The following is a 22,790-nucleotide window of genomic DNA, read 5'->3' as shown; positions in this document are numbered from 1 at the left end:
GGTTTGGAGGCCCTCTCTCCACTTTGGATTTATCAGAAAGGAGGGAGAGGGAGGGAAATATCTGCTGGGCAATCCATTATACCCTATGGAGAATAAATCTGTGAGTATCTGGGGTTCTGGGGGGCTGTTTTTTGAGGTAGAGGCACCAAATTTTCTGCATAGCATCTGGTGCCTCTCCTCAACCCTCCCCCCAAATTTCAAAAGGATTGGACCAGGGGGTTCAATTCTATGAGCCCCAAAAGCTGTCACCCCTATCTTCCATTCTTTTCAATGGAGGGAAGGCATTTAAAAGGCACACAGTCCCTTTAAATGTGATGGGCAGAACTCCCTCCAGAGTTCAATCACGCTTGTCACAACCTTGCTCCATCCCCAGTGTCTCCTGACTCCACCCCCAAAGTCTCCTGGCTCCACCCCCAAAGTCCCCAGATATTTCTTCAGTTGGACCTGGCAACCCTATCTGGTTAACAGCCTTTCACGGCTCTTGCAAACTAAGGGCCTTTGTGGCTTCCTTTATGGGGTCCAATGTTCCCTCTATGCTGCAGAGCCCTGTGAGCAAAAATTCTACTTTGTGAGCTACTGGCATTCAAGTGGCGAGGTGCTGCAAAAATTAGTGTGCTCTGGGACCATCCTTCCTGAGCTTAAGACAAAAAGGTGTGAGCTGGAGGCTAGAAATCTGTGAGCTAGCTCGCGCTAACTCAGCTTACAGGGAAGACTGGCTGGGTCTTCCTCTTTTCCTGATGCTGCCATCTCTTCTTAGCATGACCGTCTTCTCCTGGGACTCTTGCCTTCTAAGAATATAACCGCAATACTTCAGGGTTTTTTTGAGCAGGAAAGCACAGGAACGCAGTCCCGGCTGGCTTGGCATCAGGGGGTGTGGCCTACCATGCCAATGCGTTCCCGCTGGGCTTTTTCTACAAAAAAAGCCGTGTGTGAAACGGTGGTGACATCAGGGGGTGTGGCCTACCATGCCAATGCGTTCCCGCTGGGCTTTTTCTACAAAAAAAGCCGTGTGTGAAACGGTGGTGACATCAGGGGGTGTGGCCTACCATGCCAATGAGTTCCCGCTGGGCATTTTCTACAAAAAAAGCCGTGTGTGAAACAGTGGTGACATCAGGGGGTGTGGCCTACCCTGCCAATGAGTTCCCGCTGGGCTTTTTCTACAAAAAAAGCCGTGTGTGAAACAGTGGTGACATCAGGGGGTGTGGCCTACCCTGCCAATGCGTTCCCGAAGGGCATTTTCTACAAAAAAAGCCGTGTGTGAAACAGTGGTGACATCAGGGGGTGTGGCCTAACATACCAATGCGTTCCCACTGGGCTTTTTGTACAAAAAAAGCTCTGTGTGATACAGTGGTGACATCAGGGGGTGTGGCCTAACATGCCAATGCGTTCCTGCTGGTTTGTTTTTTTTGTAGAAAAAGCCCAGTTGAGTCATTTTAGCTTCTAGGGAGAATTCAGGGTTGCTTTGATCTAGAGTCCACACATTTGTCTTCTTGGAGTCCAGAATCTCATGAACATATGAACATATGAAGCTGCCTTACACTGAATCAGACCCTTGGTCCATCAAAGTCAGTATTGTCTTCTCAGACTGGCAGCGGCTCTCCAGGGTCTCAAGCTGAGGTTTTTCACACCTATTTGCCTGGACCCTTTTTTGGAGATGCCGGGGATTGAACCTGGGACCTTCTGCTTCCCAAGCAGATGCTCTACCACTGAGCCACCGTCCCTCCCCTCTCCATAAAACTCATCCAACACCCTGCTTCAGATTGATTTGATTGTAGTTTTATTCTGCCCTCCCCGACAAGCAGGCTCAGGGCAGACCACAACAAAAATATGAGCAATAAAACCACATCATAAAACCCATAAACGATCGGATCCAATTATTAAAAAAGCAGACGGCGAGCCCATAAAAACCACTGTGCTGCTTGCTTTGAAGGGCAGGTGGGCAGAAACATAATAACAGAGACATAATAACAGTCTGGTTACTGTTGGTGGCTTTCTTTCCTTCATTGCTACCTGCTGCTGTTAACTGGAGATGCCGGGGATTGAACCTTGGACCTTCTGCTTGCAAAGCAGAGGCTCTCCCAACTCTTCTGCATGCAAAGCAGAGGCTCTTCTAACTGAGCTGCAGCCTTCTCCATTTCCTCCTCCTCCTCCTCTTTCTCTTCTTTTCCTTTTTTGCTCGAGGTGATTGTCTTGGCCTTCCTCCAACACCCCGCAGTGCCCCAGCCAGCCAGCCAGACAGCCACTCCAGCTCTTTGCATTCCCTGTTCAGCGGCTGTGCTGTTCAGAAATCCCAGCTTCTGCCAACACCCCTTCCCAGCCTTTTGGGCTGTTGTGTTAACTCTGCATCGGACTTTCACATCCATCAGGATTTGGGAATGCTGCTGCAGCTACGAAGGGATCTGCCTCCCCTCTTTGTCCGCCTGACAAAGAACTCTGTGACGCACAGGAATTGGCCTTTTCTTTCAGCAGCAGGAGCCGGTTTCGAGAAAAGGGGTTGCTTACCAAGTTGGTGACTGACAGCCCAAAGAGAGTACCTTCCGCAGATGAGTTCTGGAAACCCTGCCTGGTTACCTTGGGCAATAAAAGGAAAACCGAAAAGCTCAGAAATTATTGCCTTCCATTCTAGTTTTAGCTATTAGCTATTCGCCTTGCCCAGCTTAAAGGAACGAAAGCATCCAATTCCACCCTTTCAGAAACACTTTTCTTCCCTTTTTTGCTGAGAGACAATGAAGCTTTTCAAGGGAAGCCCATTCTGGAAGTTCCTGCTCTATTGGCTGCTGGGTAAGTCTGTTTTCACCCATATTTTCCTTTCCTTTCTTTCCCCCTGTCCATAAGAACAAGTCATGCCAGTTCCTTTGCACTGAAAGGAGCTCCGGTCTATATCTCTGTTGCCCATCTCTGTGTCGATTTTGCGGCAAGAGCCGATTGTCCCAGCAACACGGTGCGCGCCTGCAGCGCGGTGACCTTTGAGGAGGATTCCAAAACATCTGTGGAGGATGACTGCGAGTGAGAGCTGCAGAAGTTTTGCAAACGATGAGCATGCAATTGGCTCTGCTTTCGGAACAGAGCTGGTGAAGTCTTTAGTGACAGCCTAGCTTGAATTTATGCTGCGTTACGGACACTGGAAGGTCTTCAGGAAATCACCAGGCTTGGACCAATTTGATGGCCCAGAAGCGCTCTATGGCTCCATCTATATAATTCCAACAGCCCCCTTCTCCCCCTGCCGAACTGCCAATGAGCATCAAAGTCCAATTGCAGGAGAAAAAGTCCCAGCTTTCAGAAGAAACACTTTTTCATTGGAAAAAGTGCAGAAAAGGGCAACTAGAATGGGTTGGAACACTTTCCCTATGAAGAAAGGTGAAAATGCTTGGGGCTCTTTAGCTTGGAGAAACGTTGACTGCGGGGTGACATGATAGAGGTTTACAAGATTATGCATGGGATAGAGAAGGTAGAGACAGAAGTCCTTTTCTCCCTTTCTCACAATACAAGAACTCATGGGCATTCCGTGAAATTGCTGAGCAGTTGGGTTAGAACGGATAAAAGGAAGTACTTCATCCAAAGGGTGATTAACATGTGGAATTCACTGCCACAGGAGGTGGTGGTGGCTACAAACATAGACAGATTCAAGAGGGGATTGGATAAGCATATGGAGCAGAGGTCCATCAGTGGCTATTAGCCACAGCCTATAGATGGAACTCTCTGTCTGGGGCAAGTGATGCTCTGTATTCTTGGTGCTTGCGGGGGGCAACAGTGGGAGGGATTCTAGTGTCCTGGCCCCACAGATGGCCCTCCTGATGGCACCTGTGTTTTTGGCCACTGTGTGACACAGAGTGTGGGACTGGATGGGCCATTGGCCTGATCCAACAGGGCTTCTCTTATGTTCTTAAACATTTTTCTGCCATTAGCTTCTATTTGTGAATCATCAATTTATTGGCAAATGGGCAAAATCAGCAACTCTTTCTCCACTGTGGTCCCTATATGACCTAAATGAGGTCATAAATGAGAATGACCTATATGAGGTCAGGTAGACCCCCTCCCCGCTCATCCACTTGCACCTGCTGGAATGGGCTTGGGTTGGACATAGCTCTGGCAGAGGTTGTCCTTGAAAGGGCAGCTTCTGTGAGAGCCCTCTCAGCCCCACCCACCTCAAAGGATGTTTGTTGTGGGGGAGGAAGATAAAGGAGATTGTGAGCCGCTCTGAGACTCTGAGTAGAGGGCAGAATATAAATCCAATTTCTTCTTATTCTTAGAATCCTAGAACCATAGAGTTGGAAGGGACCTCCAGGGTCATCTAGTCCAACCCCCTGCACAAGGCAGGAAACTCACAAACACCTCCCCCTAAATTCACAGGATCCTCATTGCTGTCAGATGGCCATCTAGCCTCTGCTTAAAAACCTCCAAGGAAGGAGAGCCCACCACCTCCCGAGGAAGCCTGTTCCACTGAGGAACTGCTCTAACGGTCAGGAAGTTCTTCCTAGTGTTGAGCTGGAAACTCTTTTGGTTTGATTTCAACCCATTGGTTCTGGTTCTACCTTCCGGGGCCACAGAAAACAATTCCACACCATCCTCAATATGACAGCCCTTCAAGTACTTGAAGATAGTGATCCTATCACCTCTCAGCCGCCTCCTCTCCAGGCTAAACATCCCCAGCTCCTTCAACCTTTCCTCAGAGGACTTGGTCTCCATACCCCTCATCCTCTATAGGACAGCCCTCAAGTACTTGAAGATAGTGATCCTATCACCTCTCAGCCGCCTCCTCTCCAGGCTAAACATCCCCAGCTCCTTCAAACATTCATCATAGGACTTGGTCTCCAGACCCCTCACCATCTTCATCGCCCTCCTCTGGACCCCCTCCAGCTTGTCTATATCCGTCTTAAATTGTGGTGCCCAAAACTGAACACAATACTCTAGATGAGATCATCTTCTTCTCCTGGCTTCCCACACCTATGAAAAATTGGTTCTAGTGGGAAGCTGCCTTGGTCTGAAACAAGAGAACAAAGTTTGAGTCCAGCGTCACCTTTGAGATCAACAAAGTTTAATTCTGGACATAAGCTTTTCCGTGCATGCACAGTTCTTCAGATTTAATTAAGTGTGCATCTGCACAAAAGCTTATAACCAGAATTAAACTTTGTTGGTCTTAAAAGTGCTACTGTTCTCAAACTTTGTTCTATGCATTCTTGGAAGATAGTAGAGCACCAAAGTACAGGGAGGCGACCTGTAGCTCCTGTATATGGAAGAGGTTGTCGATACTGATGAACTGTGAAGCTGGATGAATTGTGGTTTGTGGATTATTTGATTCGAAGGAAAATGGAGTAGAGCTTTCCGTTGCTTGAAGATTTGTCAAAACAGGAGCTACAAGTCAACTCCACTTTGGTGCTCTGCTATCTTCCATGAATGCACTCTTTGAGAGTTTTGTCTGTGTCTCTATGTATTTGTGTGTTCTCACCATTGTCACATTATTGTATTGCTATATAGTCTTAGTAATTGTTGGTCACTAGAACCATTTGTGATTGTGTGCTTATTCATTTACCAGTGACTTCCCTCCGTTGTGCGATTGAGAGAGCCTGGCAAAGCAAGCTCTCCCTCCCTCCCCTTTCTCCCTAAGTAAAGAGCCTCAGCCAATGGAGAAAATAGAGGCTTTGCTCCTGTGCAATTGAGCAAGCCTGGCAAAGCAGGTTGTGACACAGAAGGAAACAAGAGAGAGGGAGAAGAAAGCAGACTTGCTCGTGGGCTTGATAGGAGCCCTCTGGGGGCCTGATCCGTCCCTCAGGCCACACGTTTGACACCCCGATTTAATGTGCCATGTTAACACTGATGCTTTGCTCCAGTTCCACTTTTTAGATTTCTGGTTGATTCTGCGACCCTAATCCTATTTCATTTTTTGTTGTTGTTGAGTGTCCCATTTTATTGATTGTGCTGGCTTGCTCTGGGTAATCCACCTTGAGCCCCGGTGGGAAAAGTAGATTACAGATAATGCAAATAAATAAATAAAACTCATCAGCCGTTGCTTTTTGCTGTATTAAAGGAAATGTCGCAAAGTAATGTCCTAAATCCTCACCGGACTGGAACAAGACGTTTGGCAAAACTGTGGGTAAACTGGTGAGGGAGAGATTGTGGCTCAGTGGAAGAACATCTGCTTGGCATGTAGAAGGTTCCAGGGTCAAACTCCAGCATTTCCAGTTAAAACAGCTCCGCTAATTGATGTGAAAGACCTCAGCCTGAGACCCTGGAGAGCTGCTGCCAGTCTGAGTAGACAACCCTGACTTTGATGGACCAAGGGTCTGATTCAGTAGAAGGCAGCTTCATATGTTCAAGTGTTTCTGTTCTTTGCCTGTTTTCATTCTCTTTCAGTAGGCTGTTGAAGCATTGTTCCAAAATGCCCCATTTCCTCCTGACCCCCATTTCCTGGCCCCACTGATGGACCTCCTGATGGCACTTGGGTTTTTTTGGCCACTGTGTGACACAGTGTTGGACTGGGTGGGCCATTGGCCTGATCAAACATGCCTTCTCTTATGTTGTTATGTGACTCAGAGTGTTGAACTAGATGGGCCTTTGGCCTGATCCAACAGGGCTTCTCTTATGTTCTTATGTGACACAGAGTGTTGGACTGGATGGGCCATTGGCCTGATCCAACAGGGCTTCACTTATGTTCTTGTGTGACTCAGAGTGTTGGACTGGATGGGCCATTGGCCTGATCCAACATGCCTTCTCTTATGTTGTTATGTGACTCAGAGTGTTGGACTGGATGGGCCATCGGCCTGATCCAACAGGGCTTCTCTTATGTTCTTACGTGACACAGAGTGTTGGACTGGATGGGCCATTGGCCTGATCCGACATGGCTTCTCTTATGTTCTTATGTGACACAGAGTGTTGGACTGGATGGGCCATTGGCCTGATCCAACATGGCTTCTCTTATGTTCTTACGTGACACAGAGTGTTGGACTGGATGGGCCATTGGCCTGATCCAACATGGCTTCTCTTATGTTCTTACGTGACACAGAGTGTTGGACTGGATGGGCCATTGGCCTGATCCAACAGGGCTTCTCTTATGTTCTTACGTGGCACAGAGTGTTGGACTGGAGGGGCCATTGGCCTGATCCGACATGGCTTCTCTTATGTTCTTATGTGACACAGAGTGTTGGACTGGATGGGCCATTGGCCTGATCCAACAGGGCTTCTCTTATGTGACACAGAGTGTTGGACTGGATGGGTCATTGGCCTGATCCAACAGGGCTTCTCTTATGTTCTTATGAAGCCACAAGCAAGCATTATTTAGCTGAAATGCATATTGGACAGCTAGAATTTCTTTGCAGCCTTTAATCTATTGTTTCTCTTTTCCATGTTTATAGAGGATGGTCATGCAGGGATACCTACTTCAAAGTATTGTTCTAGGAGCAGACAGGAAATCCCATACAGGCTGCTGCCGGAAAATTTCACATCCACTGCCATTTGCTGCAGCGCACTTTTGATCACTGAACACTACAAAACAGAGAAACCAATTTTAGGCTTGTAATAAAGGAAATTATATGTAAGATAAAGGTTTGCGGTTTTTAAAAATCATTTTATCAACATATATAAATTTACAAACATACATAAATGGCATCAAGTCACTCACAACCTTTATCTTGTCCTTGTCCCAAATCCGGCGACTTCAGCTAGTGCAGAACGCTGCAGCCAGGCTGTTAATGGGAGTTCCTCCACGGGAACACATTCAGCCTATGCGGAAAGCGCTGCACTGGCTACCGATAGTGTACTGGATTCGCTTCAAGGTGCTGGTCATTACCTTTAAAGCCCTATATGGTCAGGGTCCTGCATACCTTAGGGACCGCCTTTCCCTGCATATGGAGCAGAGGTCCATCAGTGGCTATTAGCCACAGTGTGTGTGTGTGTGTATATATATATATATATATATTTGGCCGCTGTGTGACACAGAATGTTGGACTGGATCAGGCCGATGGCCCATCCAGTCCAACACACTGTGTCACATAAGAACATAAGAGAAGCCCTGTTGGATCAGGCCGATGGCCCATCCAGTCCAACACACTGTGTCACATAAGAACATAAGAGAAGCCCTGTTGGATCAGGCCGATGGCCCATCCAGTCCAACACTCTGTGTCACATAAGAACATAAGAGAAGCCCTGTTGGATCAGGCCGATGGCCCATCCAGTCCAACACACTGTGTCACATAAGAACATAAGAGAAGCCCTGTTGGATCAGGCCGATGGCCCATCCAGTCCAACACTCTGTGTCACATAAGAACATAAGAGAAGCCCTGTTGGATCAGGCCAGTGGCCCATCCAGTCCAACACTCTTTGTCACATAAGAACATAAGAGAAGCCCTGTTGGATCAGGCCAGTGGCCCATCCAGTCCAACACTCTTTGTCACATAAGAACATAAGAGAAGCCCTGTTGGGTCAGGCCAGTGGCCCATCCAGTCCAACACTCTTTGTCACATAAGAACATAAGAGAAGCCCTGTTGGATCAGGCCGATGGCCCATCCAGTCCAACACTCTGTGTCACATAAGAACATAAGAGAAGCCCTGTTGGATCAGGCCAGTGGCCCATCCAGTCCAACACTCTGTGTCACATAAGAACATAAGAGAAGCCCTGTTGGATCAGGCCAGTGGCCCATCCAGTCCAACACTCTTTGTCACATAAGAACATAAGAGAAGCCCTGTTGGGTCAGGCCAGTGGCCCATCCAGTCCAACACTCTGTGTCACATAAGACACATGGCTTCTCTTTTGTTCTTATGTAATGAGTTGCCAAAGGAGGTGAGGGCCCTGCGACAGCTTTTACAGTTCCGCAGGGCCTGCAAAACGGCACTCTTCCGCCAGGCATTCACATGATGGTAACAACTGCAGCAACGGGACTGGCCCATAAGAACACCACAAATGGCCTATCTTAGCACACTACGGCGACCCTGAGATCTCCGAGTACCGTTAACCACTAAAATGCAATCGCTGCCTGAAGCTATTATAGTAGCAACTGTAAAATGTTTTAACCAATCGTTTTTATGTTTTAATGTTGTTTTATTGTACCGGTCACACTAATGTGTCTGTGTTGACCCTTGGTTTGTGAGCCGCCCTGAGACTGCCTTTGGCGGGGAGGGCGGGATAGAAATTAGATAAATAAATAAAACAACCGATTCATGGCAACCCAAGTCCAGGGCTTTCAAGAAAGATTAGAAGGAGAGGTAGTTAGCCGTTGCCTTCCTCTGCAGAGTCTTCCTTGGTGGTCTCCCTTCCAAGTACCGACTTCGCTCAGCTTCCAAGATCCGTACTTCCAAGATATGTATTCATTTGCATATTAGGTCACACACCCTGACACCAAGCCAGCCGGAACTGTGTTTCGGTGAGTAATGCTCCTGCTCAAAAAAAGAGCCCTGCATATATGTAGAGAGCCAGTTTGGTGTAGTGGTTAAGTGCGTGGACTCTTATCTGGGAGAACCAGGTTTGATTCCCCACTCCTCCACTTGAAGCTGCTGGCATAGCCTTGGGTCAGCCATAGCCCTCACATTGTCCTTGAAAGGGCAGCTTCTGAGAGAGCCAGTTTGGTGTAGTGGTTAAGTGCGCGGACTCTTATCTGGGAGAACCGGGTTTGATTCCCCCCCTCTTCCACTTGCACCTGCTGGAATGGCCTTGGGTCAGCCATAGCTCTAATAGAGAGCCAGTTTGGTGTAGTGGTTAAGTCTGCAGACTCTTATCTGGGAGAACCAGGTTTGATTCCCCACTCCTCCACTTGCACCTGCTGGAATGGCCTTGGGTCAGCCATAGCTCCCGTAGGAGTTGTCCTTGAAAGGGCAGCTGCTGTGAGAGCTCTCTCAGCCCCACCCACCTCACAGGCAGTGTTCTCTTTAAGCTGAGTTAGCGTGAGCTGGCTCACAGATTTTTAGCCTCCAGATCACACATTTTTTGTCATAGCTCAGGAAGGATGACCACAGAGCACAATAATTTATGCGGAAGCTCATAACTTTTATTTATTTTATTTATTATATTTATATCCCGCCTGCCCCTATCAGGCTCAGAGCGGCTTTAATGCCAGTAGCTCACAACTTTAATACCAGCAGCTCACAAAGTAGAATTTTTGCTCACAAAACTCTGCAGCTTAGAGGGAACATTGCTTACAGGGTATCTGTTGTGGGCGAAGGAGATAAAGGAGATTGCAAGCCACTCTGAGACTCTGATTCTGAAAGAAGGGCGGGGTATAAATCTGCAGCCTTCTTCGAATTCCTCATGTAACCCACTGTGTTTTCTTCCCCCTCGCAGCCTGCAGTGGGGAAGGCTTCCTCATCAAGAATGTCCGCTTGGGCAAGTGTCTCCACGTCTCCCCCCACGAAACGGAAAAGATTGGCCTTTCAGACTGCAAGCCCCATTCCCCACAATTCCAGTGGGGGTGGGACGCAGCTTCCCGGGCTATCGTCAGCCTCAAAACCAGGCAGTGCCTGACTGTCCGCCAGCCTCAAGAATTTGCAGCCGCTCAGCTAGAGCCCTGCGGGGGCCGCGGACACCAGCCCTGGGTGTGCAGCAAGAAGGGCCACCTCAGCTTGCAAGGCCTGGGTTTGCACCTCAGCACCCAGCCAGGAGGACCCAAGGCCTTCCTCTCCAGCGAGAAGGACAAGTTCAGCAGGTGGAAGACCTGGATGGATGAGATCCTCTGCACCGCGGACCCGGCTGGGGCTTGGGGGCTTCACCACCTGACGGAGAAGCCAGTGGTCCCCTGGGAGTCAGTTCCTCAAAGTAAGGGCAAAGAGAAAGCTGGCCGACCTTTCCCTTACGGATCTGTCACTGAGTCAGGCTGCAGAGAAATGGGAGATGGAACCACAATTAAGTTACCATTTGTATAGTTTGCTAAGAACATAAGAGAAGCCCTGTTGCATCAGGCCAATGGCCCATCCAGTCCAACACTCTGTGTCACATAAGAACATAAGAGAAGCCCTGTTGGATCAGGCCAGTGGCCCCTCCAGTCCAACACTCTGTGTCACATAAGAACATAAGAGAAGCCCTGTTGGATCAGGCCAATGGCCCCTCCAGTTCAACACTCTGTGTCACATAAGAACATAAGAGAAGCCATGTTGGATCAGGCCAATGGCCCCTCCAGTCCAGCACTCTGTGTCACATAAGAACATAAGAGAAGCCCTGTTGGATCAGGCCAATGGCCCATCCAGTCCAACACTCTGTGTCACATAAGAACATAAGAGAAGCCCTGTTGGATCAGGCCAATAGCCCATCCAGTCCAACACTCTGTGTCACATAAGAGAAGCCCTGCTGGATCAGGCCAATGCCCCATCCAGACCAACACTTTGTGTCACATAAGAACATAAGAGAAGCCATGTTGGATCAGGCCAATGGCCCCTCCAGTTCAACTCTCTGTGTCACATAAGAACATAACAGAAGCCATGTTGGATCAGGCCAATGGCCCATCCAGTCCAACCCTCTGTGTTACATAAGAACATAAGAGAAGCCCTGTTGGATCAGGCCAATGGCCATCCAGTCCAACACTCTGTGTCAGACAGTGGCCAAAAAACCAGGTGCAATCAGGAGGTCTATCAGTGGGGCCAGGACACCAGAAGCTCTCCCATTGTGTCTCCCCCCGCAAACAACAAGAGCATCCCTGCTCCAGATAGAAGAACATAAGAGGAGCCATGTTGGATCAGGCCAATGGCCCATCCAGTCCAACACTCTGTGTTACACAGTGAGCAATATATGTGTGTGTATACACACACACACACACACATATATATATATATACACACACTCATATACTGTGGCTAATAGCCACTGATGGACCTCTGCTCCATATTTTTATCCATTCCCCTCTTAAAGCTGGCTATGCTTGTAGCCGCCACCACCTCCTGTTTCAAGAAGTATTTCCTTTTGTCTGTCTTGAACCTACAGTCCACTTGCTTCATTGGATGCTCTTGAATTCTAGTATTTGAGGAAAGGGAGAAAAAGTGATCTTTGTCCACCCTGTGTACAATTCGACATCCTCTATAACAGGGGTGGCCAAACTTGCTTAATGTAAGAGCCGCATCGAATAAACGTCAAGACGCTTGAGAGTCGCAAGGCTTGAACGTCAGGCGTTTGAGAGCTGCAAGACAGGAAAGAAGGAAGGCAAACAGATGGGGGAGGGAGAGGTGGAAAGAAAGCAACTTTAAATGCCTTCTCCAAGCTGGCCGATGGGGCAATGGGAGCTTTGAGAGCTGCACGATATGTATGGAAGTGCCACATGTGACTCCTGAGCCACAGTTTGGTCACTCCTGCTCTATAATATCCCCCCCCCCCCCAGTCATCTCTTTTGTAAACAGAAAAGTCCCATCCTCTTCAGACTTTCCTCATAGGTTAAGGTACTCCAACAGTGTTGCCGATGCTGTCGTGAAGCCATGAACACAGTTGGTGTCCAGTAGGACCTTTAAGACCGACGAATTTGATTCACAATGTAAGCTGAAATGAACTTAACTGGTTGTCTTTTTTCCTCAGGTGAAACGACCCAAGCTAGAACGAGCACTTCTCCAGAGACACCCGCTTTCCGGGGGGACCCCACAACCAAACCTGCTACTACCATCACTTTGGAAGCGGGACCTGATATTAACAGCACTCTCTCGAGGGAAGAAGAAACCATTTTGGAACCAGAAGAGGGTGAGTCCTGCTCACGGAGAGGCGACAAGATATTTCTGTACCTTTGAAGAAGAAGAATTGCAGATTTATATCCCGCCCTTCTCTCTGAATCAGAGACTCAGAGCGGCTCACAATCTCCTATGTCTTCTCCCCTCACAACAGACACCCTGTGAGGTGGGTGGGGCTGGAGAGGGCTCTCACAGCAGCTGCCCTTTCAAGGACAACCTCTGCCAGAGCTACGGCTGACCCAAGGCCATTCCAGCAGGTGCAAGTGGAGGAGTGGGGAATCAAACCCGGTTCTCCCAGATAAGAGTCCGCACACTTAACCACTACACCAAACTGGCTTTTTGACAGAGGCTCAGATCTGCATGTTCTTCTGATGTTCTTCATTTATACCTCACTTTTCTCCCTGATCAGCAGTGCTGATTCCATGAACTTTGGCAGATCGTGAGAAGGCAGACTGGAAGGGTTGCACCCGTGTTTAGTTCTCGGGGCCCTTTCTTACACGCTTAGGGAAATGCTGATGGCCTCTTTGGCGTCAGGCAGCAATTTTTCTCCAGGCCAGTTTGGCCAGGGATCCTGGAGGTGTTTTGCCATCTTCTGGGCATGGAGCAGAGGTCACTGGGGGAGGGGGGGTGTATAGGGGGGGGAATTGTATAGGGAGTTGTGAATGTCCTGAATTGTGTGGGGGTTGGACTAGATGACCCTGTAGGTCTCTTCTGACTCTGTGATTCTGAGGGGGACCAAAACCAACTTACGGTGTTCCCTTCTCCTCTTTTATCCTTCCAACAACCCTGTCAGGCTGAGGGAGAGTGACTGGCCCAAAGTCACCCAGCAAGTTTTCATGGCAGAGTGGGAATTTGAACCCGTGTCTCTCGGATCTGAGACCAACAGTTTACTAACTACATCATGCCAGGGCTATTATTTGTAGCAGGAACTCCTTTGCATATTAGGCCACACCCTCCTGGTGTAGCCAATCCTCCAAGAGCTTACAGGGCCTTCTGTAAGCTCTTGGAGGACTGGCTACATAGGGTTGCCAATCCCCAGGTGGGGGCAGGGGATCCCCCGGTTTGGAGGCCCTCCCCCCGCTTCAGGGTCATCAGAAAGCGGGGGGAGGGGAGGGAAATGTCTGCTGGGAACTTTATTATTCCCTATGGAGATGTATTCCCATAGGAAATAATGGATTTTTGGGTATCTGGGGCTCTAGGGGGGGGGCTGTTTTTTGAGGTAGAGGCCCCAAATTTGCAGCGTGGCATCTGGTGCCTCTCCCCAAAATACCATCCAAGTTTCAAAAAGATTGGGCCAGGGGGTCCAATTCTATGTGCCCCAAAAGAAGGTGCCCCTATCCTTCATTATTTCCTATGGAAGGAAGGCATTGAAAAGGTGTGCCGTCCCTTGAAATGTGATGGCCAGGACTCCCTTTGGAGTTCAATCGTGCTTGTCACACCCTTGCTCCTGGCTCCGCCCCCAATGTCTCCTGGCTCCACCCTCAAAGTCCCCAGATATTTCTTGAATTGGACTTGGCAACCCTGTGGCTACATCATGGATATGCGGCCTAATATGCAAAGGAGTTCCTGCTACAAAAAATAGCCCTGCCCAATGCTAACTCCTGTGAGCAAACATCCACCTTCAGTCTTATAATATAGCGGGTTTAACGCAAAAGAGGCGAGGTGGTCGTGATCATAGCTCTTTATTGCAGTACAGCATCGTATAGCGCTGCACTCCAAGACTTGAAGCCTGGGCCAATGGGGTCAACTTATATACACTCAGAGTTCCCGCGCAAGCACGCTATTGGCCCATTCAAGCCAGCAAGGGGGCCCGTGATTGGAGCAGGGCAGCAGATATTTGGATCCTGCTCATTGTTCCTGAGTCCCCAAGCTCAGTTCTAAATAGGGTTGCCAATCCCCAGGTGGGGGCAGGGGATCCCCCGGTTTGGAGGCCCTCCCCCCCCGCTTCAGGGTCATCAGAAAGCAGGGGGAGGGGAGGGAAATGTCTGCTGGGAACTCTGTTATTCCCTATGGAGATTTATTCCCACAGAAAATCATGGAGAATTGATCTGCGGGTATCTGGGGCTCTGTGGGGGCTGTTTTTTGAGGTGGAGGCACCAAATTTTCAGTATAGCATCTAATGCCTCTCCCCAAAATACCCCCCAAGTTTCGAAAAGATTGGACCAGGGGGTCCAATTCTATGAACCCCAAAAGAAGATGCCCCTATCCTTCATTATTTCCTATGGAAGGAAGGAACTGAAAAGGTGTGCCGTCCCTTTAAATGTGATGGCCAGAACTCCCTTTGGAGTTTAATTATGCTTGTCCCAGCCTTGATCTTGGCTCCACCCCTAATGTCTCCTGGCTCCACCCCCAAAGTCTCCTGGCTCCACCCCCAAAGTCCCCAGCTATTTCTTACATTGGACTTGGCAACCCTAGTTCTAAAGGTTCCAACGAGCCAGGCAAGAACACCATTAAATATACACATTTCAGATCACATAAACAAGAAGTCTGAAACAGCAACGCTCAATGCGACCCAAGTAATGCTGATTGTGGCCTGCCACAAAGAAATCTTGGAAACTCGGGTGGGTAAGTGGGTAAGGAGAGGCAAGAACGCCAGCAGCTGCGCTTTCCTCTTCGGCATCCCTTCAAGTCTCCTTCTCCTGATTTTCTTTCCCTTCCAGAAAAGCACACTCACAGAAAGCACGCCGGGAACCAAAGGAAGGCTGCCGCGGCCCGATCTGCAGGTAAGATGGTTGTTGAAACTGAAATATGGGAAGGGATGTCAAGGGATGGCACCCCACCCCCGCCCCCCAAGCTGTGCAGGAGTGGTTATGGCTCAGCAGAAGAGCATTTGCTTCACGCACAGACGGTCCCAAGTTCAATCCTGTCCACTCCGATTAAAAGGCTCATGTAGCAGACGTTGTGGGAAGGGAAGGCAGCGCGGTATAGCCATGCTGTCAGATCTCAGAAGTTAAGCAGGGGCAGTGTTTGGATGGGAGACCACCAAGGAAGGCTCTGCAGAGGAAGGCCATGGCCAACCACCTCTCCTTCTCCCTTGCCCTGAAAGCCCCTTGCTGGGATCTCCATAAGTCTTGGATGGGAGACCACCAAGGAAGGCTCTGCAGAGGAAGGCAATGGCCAACCACCTCTGCTTCTCCCTTGCCTTGAGAGCCCTTGGTGGGATCTCCATAAGTCTTGGATGGGAGACCACCAAGGAAGGCCATGGCCAACCACCTCTGCTTCTCACTTGCCTTGAAAGCCCCTTGCTGGGGTCACCGTAAGTCTTGGATGGGAGACCACCAAGGAAGGCCATGGCCAACCACCTCTGCTTCTCACTTGCCTTGATAGCCCCTTGCTGGGGTCACCGTAAGTCTTGGATGGGAGACCACCAAGGAAGGCCATGGCCAACCACCTCTGCTTCTCACTTGCCTTGAAAGCCCCTTGCTGGGGTCACCATAAGTCTTGGATGGGAGACCACCAAGGAAGGCTCTGCAGAGGAAGGCAGCGGCCAATCACCTCTGTTACTGTTCCCTCTGGCTGTCCCCTCAATAAGTTCAGGAGAGACAACTTCTAGACCTAGTAAAGGTGGCAACTGTTTGAGTAGGCCGCAGCCTGTCCAACAGCTTAGAAGAGTAAAACTCCTTGGGGTAACTGTAGAGGAATAAGAAGAGGCAAAGAATCAGATCCTTGGTCCATCCCGGTCAGTATTATCTACTCAGACTGGCAGCAGCTCTCCAGGGTCTTACGCTGAGGTCTTGCACGTCACCCTATTGCCAGGTCTGTTAACCAGTGATGCCCGGGATTGAACCTTGGACCTTCTGCATGCCAAGCAGAGGCTCTCCCTCTGATCCACGGCCCCTCCCCTTCCTGACATGTCATGCAATCCTGTGTCAGGTACCAACTGGAAGATGGTGATGCTGGTCCTGAGCCCACTGGCCTTCGTACTGGGACTGATCATTCTGGCCCTCAACATCCACTATAACAAGTAAGTGTTGGGGATGGCTTAGGACTTGCTCTTAGTTATTTAAGTTGGGAGCCAGTTTAGTGCGGTGGTTAAGGGCAGGGACTCTTATTTGGGAGAACCAGGTTTGATTCCCCACTCCTCCACTTGCAGCTGCTGGAATGGCCTTGGGTCAGCCATAGCTCTGGCAGAGTTGTCCTTGAAAGGGCAGTTTTTGTCAGAGCTCTCTCAGCCCTACCCACCTCACAGGGTGTCTGTTGCGGGGGAGAAGATATAGGAGATTGTGAGCCGCTCTGAGTCTCTGTCCTTGAAAGGGCAGCTGCTGTGAGAGCCCTCTCAGCCCCACCCACCTCACAGGGTGTCTGTTGTGGGGGGAGAAGATATAGGAGATTGTAAGCCGCTCTGAGTCTCTGTCCTTGAAAGGGCAGCTGCTGTGAGAGCCCTCTCAGCCCCACCCACCTCACAGGGTGTCTGTTGTGGGGGGAGAAGATATAGGAGATTGTAAGCCGCTCTCTGTCCTTGAAAGGGCAGCTGCTGTGAGAGCCCTCTCAGCCCCACCCACCTCACAGGGTGTCTGTTGTGGGGGAAGAAGGTAAAGGAGATTGTGAGCCGCTCTGAGTCTCTGAGATTCAGAGTACAGGGCAGGATATAAATCCAATATCATCACCATCGTTAGAATACAGGAAATAGTATAAGCATTTTCCTCCCTTCATGCATATTTTACATGTTCCTTATAACACAGCAGAATGTGTAAGGTATGCTTAAGGTTACAGAATTTCATTGCTAAGAAAATGACTGGCATATATACAGTAATATTGTTATACACTTCGATATATTTTTCCAGAATGGGGATGGCATTGCTGTATTGGGATGATAGTTGCCATAGAGACCCGGGGCTTTTATTTGTAGCAGGGGTTCCTTTGCATATTAGGCCACACCCCTCTGATGTAGCCAATCCACCAAGAGCTTACAGGGCTCTTCATACAGGGCCTACTGTAAGCTCACGGAGGATTGGCTGCGTCAGGGGTGCGTGGCCTAATATGCAAAGGAGGTCCTCCTACAAGAATGCAAGAATCACATTTTGTTGGTGTTAAAGGTGCCCCTGTTAAAGGTTGCTTCAAACCAACACAGCTGCCCACCTAAATCTGCTTTACACAAAGAACGATTAAAATGTGGAATCTGCTGCCAGTGGATGTCGCGACAACCACAGGAAGCAGCAACTTTAAAATGGGATTAGCCATGGTGACTGAGGGGAACTTCCACGTTTAGAAGCTCTGAATCCCAGAGCTAGGAGGCAACATCAGGGGAAGGCCTTGGGCTCTTTGCCCTGCTTTTGCCCATCCAGAGAAAGTGCTTGGCCACTGTATGAGGCAGGATGCTGGACAAGGTGGACCACAGCTCTGATCCAGCAGGGCTTCTTTGGTTCTTCTCAGGAGAAGGCCTCGGCATTTATGCAGTGTTGTTGGCCCACCAGAGGAACTGGTTGGCTCCTGTGTGAGACAGGAGGCTGCATTAGATGGACCCTCACTGGTCTGATCCAGCAGGGCTCTTCTGATGTTCTTCTCAGGCGAAGGCCTCGGCCTCCCTGTCCTGTTGTTGGCGCTCCAGAGGAACTGGCTGGCCACTGTGTGAGACAGGAGGCTGTACTAGATGGACCTTCCCTGGTGTGACCCTGCAGGGCTCTTCTGATGTTCTTCTCAGGGGAAGGCCTCAGCCTCTCTGCCCTGTTGTTGGCCCTCCAGAGGAACTGGCTGGCCACTGTGTGAGACAGGAGGCTGTACTAGATGGACCTTCCCTGGTGTGACCCTGCAGGGCTCTTCTGATGTTCTTCTCAGGCGAAGGCCTCGGCCTCCCTGTCCTGTTGTTGGCGCTCCAGAGGAACTGGCTGGCCACTGTGTGAGACAGGAGGCTGTACTAGATGGACCTTCCCTGGTGTGACCCTGCAGGGCTCTTCTGATGTTCTTCTCAGGGGAAGGCCTCAGCCTCTCTGCCCTGTTGTTGGCCCTCCACAGGAACTGGCTGGCCACTGTGTGAGACAGGAGGCTGTACTAGATGGACCTTCCCTGGTGTGACCCTGCAGGGCTCTTCTGATGTTCTTCTCAGGCGAAGGCCTCGGCCTCCCTGTCCTGTTGTTGGCGCTCCAGAGGAACTGGCTGGCCACTGTGTGAGACAGGAGGCTGTACTAGATGGACCTTCCCTGGTGTGACCCTGCAGGGCTCTTCTGATGTTCTTCTCAGGGGAAGGCCTCAGCCTCTCTGCCCTGTTGTTGGCCCTCCAGAGGAACTGGCTGGCCACTGTGTGAGACAGGAGGCTGTACTAGATGGACCTTCCCTGGTCTGACCCAGCAGGGCTCTTCTGATGTTCTTCTCAGGGGAAGGCCTCAGCCTCTCTGCCCTGTTGCTGGCCCTCCAGAGGAACTGGCTGGCCACTGTGTGAGACAGGAGGCTGGACTAGAAGGACCCTTGCTGGTCTGATCCAGCAGGGCTCTTCTAATGTTCTTCTCAGGCGAAGGCCTCGGCCTCCCTGCCCTGTTGTTGGCCCTCCAGAGGAACTGGTTGGCCACTTTATGAGACAGGAGGCTGGACTAGATGGACTACTGGTCTGATCCAGCATGGCTCTTCTGATGTTCTTCTCAGGCGAAGGCCTCGGCCTCCCTGTCCTGTTGTTGGCCCTCCAGAGGAACTGGCTGGCCACTATGTGAGACAGGAGGCTGTACTAGATGGACCTTCCCTGGTGTGACCCAGCAGGGCTCTTCTGATTTTCTTCTCAGGGGAAGGCCTCTCTGCCCTGTTGTTGGCCCTCCAGAGGAACTGGCTGGCCACTGTGTGAGACAGGAGGCTGTACTAGATGGACCTTCCCGGGTCTGACCCAGCAGGGCTCTTCTGAGGTTCTTCTCAGGGGAAGGCCTCAGCCTCTCTGCCCTGTTGCTGGCCCTCCAGAGGAACTGGCTGGCCACTGTGTGAGACATGATGCTAAACGAGATGGACCCTCCCTGGTCTGACTCAGCAGGGCTCTTCTGATGTTCTTCTCAGGGGAAGGCCTTGGCCTCTCTGCTCTGTTGCTGGCCCTCCAGAGGAACTGGTTGGCCACTGTGTGGGACAGGAGGCTGGACTAGATGGGCCTTCCCTGGTCTGACCCAGCAGGGCTCTTCTGATGTTCTTCTCAGGGGAAGGCCTCGGCCTCTCTGCCCTGTTGCTGGCCCTCCAGGCTGGCCACTGTGAGAGACAGAAAGCTGGGCTAGATGGACCCTCCCTGGTCTGACCCAGCAGGGCTCTTCTGATCTTCTCATGGGAAGGCCTCAGCCTCTCTGCCCTGATGTTGGCCCTCCAGAGGAACTGATTGCTCACTGTATGTGACAGGATGCTGGGCTCGATGGACTACTCTGATCCAGCAGGGCTCTTCTTACGTCTTATTAGTCACAGTGAGAAAGACGGTGTGCAAATGACATAAAGGGGGTGGGGGAGAGAAGGGAAGCCATACAAATTGCAAGATGAGGTCTTGTATTTCTCCTGCCAGGAAGAAGAAAACGCTGCTGTCCGGCCTGAAAGTTCAGAGGTACCCGGAGAAAAGCCACCAGGCGAGCGACGAGGAGCGGCTGCCCTTTTCGAGGACCCCCAGTGCCAGCCATAAGACCCAGATCATCCCTTCTTCTCCCTCCCCTTCTCTGAAGCACGGGGAGATCCTCATTGAATGGAAAGATGGGACCGTCACCCCGCTCTTTGACAACTTGAGCTATCCAATATGCTAAATTTTGCTTCCGCTGAGATCTATCGCTTCCGTGGCACCACCTTCCCATGGGACCATTTAACCTGCCGTTGAGACCCTTCTCTGGGTCTGACTTTGTTCGACTAATCGCCTTGAGGAGAAAGCAGGGGACAAATATTCTCACCTGCGGCCAACCGCGTTTGCTGCATCGATAAATGTAAGACTGTTACGTCTTGCCCATGGGCACCCAGATTTCCTCAGTGGGCTTGGGATGTTGCCTGCGTTGTCCTGGCAACTCTGAGGTGGTATAGTCCTCTGGAGGGGGACAGTCCCACCTCAATCTCACATAGGAAGTGCCCGTATGAAGGCCGAGGGTTGATTTTTAATTTGTCAAGTCTGCTATGATAAATTCTGCAGTACAGGCTCCGGGGTGGTAAGCTGCAGTACTGCAGTCCTAAGCTCTGCTCACGACCCGAGTTCGACCCTGGCGGAAGCTGGGTTCAGGTAGCCGGCTCAAGGTTGACTCAGCCTTCCATCCTTCCTAGGTCGGTCAAAGGAGTACCAAGCTTGCTGGGGGGGGGGGGGGAAGTGTAGATGTCTGGGGAAGGCAACGGCAAACCACCCCGTAAAAAGTCTCCCGTGAAAACGTGGTGTGACATCACCTCATGGGTCGGGAAAGACGCGGGGCTTGCACAGGGGTCTAGTTTTAAGAACATTAATGAAGCCATGTTGGATCAGGCCAACGGCCCATCCAGTCCAACACTCTGTGTCACACAGTGGCAAAAAATTTTATATATACACACACACTGTGGCTAATAGCCACTGATGGACCTCTGCTCCATATTTTTATCTAAACCCCTCTTGAAGGTGGCTATGCTTGTGGCCGCCACCACCTCCTGTGGCAGTGAATTCCACATGTTAATCACCCTTTGGATGAAGAAGTACTTCCTTTTATCCGTTTTAACCTGACTGCTCAGCAATTTCATCGAATGCCTACGAGTTCTTGTATTGTGTGTAAGGGAAAAAAGTACTTCTTTCTCTACTTTCTCCATCCCATGCATTATCTTGTAAACCTCTATCATGTCACCCCGCAGTCGACGTTTCTCCAAGCTAAAGAGCCCCAAGCGTTTCAACCTTTCCTCATAGGGAAAGTGCTCCAGCCCTTTAATCATTCTAGTTGCCCTTTTCTGGACTTTTTCCAATGCTATAATATCCTTTTTGAGGTGCGGCGACCAGAACTGCACACAGTACTCCAAATGAGACCGCACCATCGATTTATACAGGGGCATGATGATTACAGACTTTTACCTTTATACAGTCTCTCTAGGAGCGTAAACTTTGGAACGGCTGGCCGCCAGATGCCTTAACAGCGTCTTCATCTTTGTGCCTTCAACTTGTGATTCTTCCCTCTCCACAGAGGGTTCAGTGTTGGGAAGCTATGGAGAAGCCAGTACCTCTGGCTCTATAAATCAGATGAGGGAGCACCTATGCTAGACAACTGCTGGCCCCAAAACGGTGCACGTGGGGAAAGAGAACCAGCTTTTTTTTGTAAAGGTTCCCGGCCTGGTCTCCTGAACGGTATTTCTACTCACCTCAAGAAAGGGGCTTATTTACTATCCTCATTAAGTAGGTAAGGGGTCTTTGGAATGGGGCTACCAATATCTCAGCTATATTTCCTTTCAGGGAAGCTAACAGGGACAGTACGGGGGAATGTGACACCCTCTCTTTAGGACGATGCTGGTCCACATGTCTTTCCGCCAACCATGAGGAGAGGAACTAGAGCAGAAGGTTGGCTAGGAATGAGCAGGTGGATGGTACACAGAAGAACTAGCGCAGGGGTGTCAAACATTCAGCCTGAGGGCCGAATCAAGCCCCCGGAGGGCTCCTATCAGACACCTGAACTGGCTGTCATCTGCTTCCTTCTCCCTCTCTTGCTTCCTTCTACATCACAGCTTGCTTTGCCACTCAGACTGGCAGCGGCTCTCCAGGGTCTCAAGCTGAGGTTTTGTCACACCTATTTGCCTGGACCCTTTTGAGTTGGAGATGCTGGGGATTGAACTTGGGACCTTCTGCCTGCTCAACTGCACAGGAGCTACAGAGCAAAACCTCTATTTTCTCCATTGGCTGAGGCTCCTCCCTTGGGGAGGAAGGGAGAAGCAGAGCTTGTCTGTTGTGGGGGAGGAAGGTAAAGGAGATTGTGAGCCGCTCTGAGACTCTTTGGAGTGGAGGGCGGGATATAAATCCAGTATCTTCTCCTTCTTCCTTTTCAGGCTGTCTCAATTGCGCAGCAGAGCTACTGAGCCAAGTCCCTTTCTTCTATTGGCTGAGGCTCCTCCTCCCCAGTCCCCTGGGGAATGAAGGAAAGAGTCAGAGCTTCCTTTGCCCTGTTCCCTGGATGGATAGATATAGATATATTTGTGTTTGTCTGTGTCCTTTTCAAAGTTTATATATCTGCTACCCAATCTTACATAGATATACATACAGCCTGGTCCGACAAGGTCTCATTTATGTCAGATCCGGC

General features: G+C 50.2%; 1 protein-coding gene across 1 annotated transcript; it reads left to right on the top strand.

The window, feature by feature from the left end:
• Window positions 1–2,659: 2,659 nt before the first annotated feature.
• Window positions 2,660–12,684, top strand: LOC132570178 (uncharacterized). Its single transcript, XM_060236612.1, has 3 exons — window positions 2,660–2,781; window positions 10,268–10,738; window positions 12,479–12,684. Exons 1-3 carry the CDS (start codon window positions 2,727–2,729, stop codon window positions 12,682–12,684), a joined length of 732 nt encoding a protein of 243 aa, XP_060092595.1. The 5' UTR covers window positions 2,660–2,726.
• The last annotated feature ends 10,106 nt before the right edge of the window (window positions 12,685–22,790 follow it).

Source organism: Heteronotia binoei, chromosome 4, assembly GCF_032191835.1.
Source record: "Heteronotia binoei isolate CCM8104 ecotype False Entrance Well chromosome 4, APGP_CSIRO_Hbin_v1, whole genome shotgun sequence".
Lineage (NCBI taxonomy): Eukaryota > Metazoa > Chordata > Lepidosauria > Squamata > Gekkonidae > Heteronotia > Heteronotia binoei.
The sequence above is the reverse complement of the archived record's forward strand: the minus strand, read 5'-3'. Positions and strand labels throughout refer to the sequence as shown.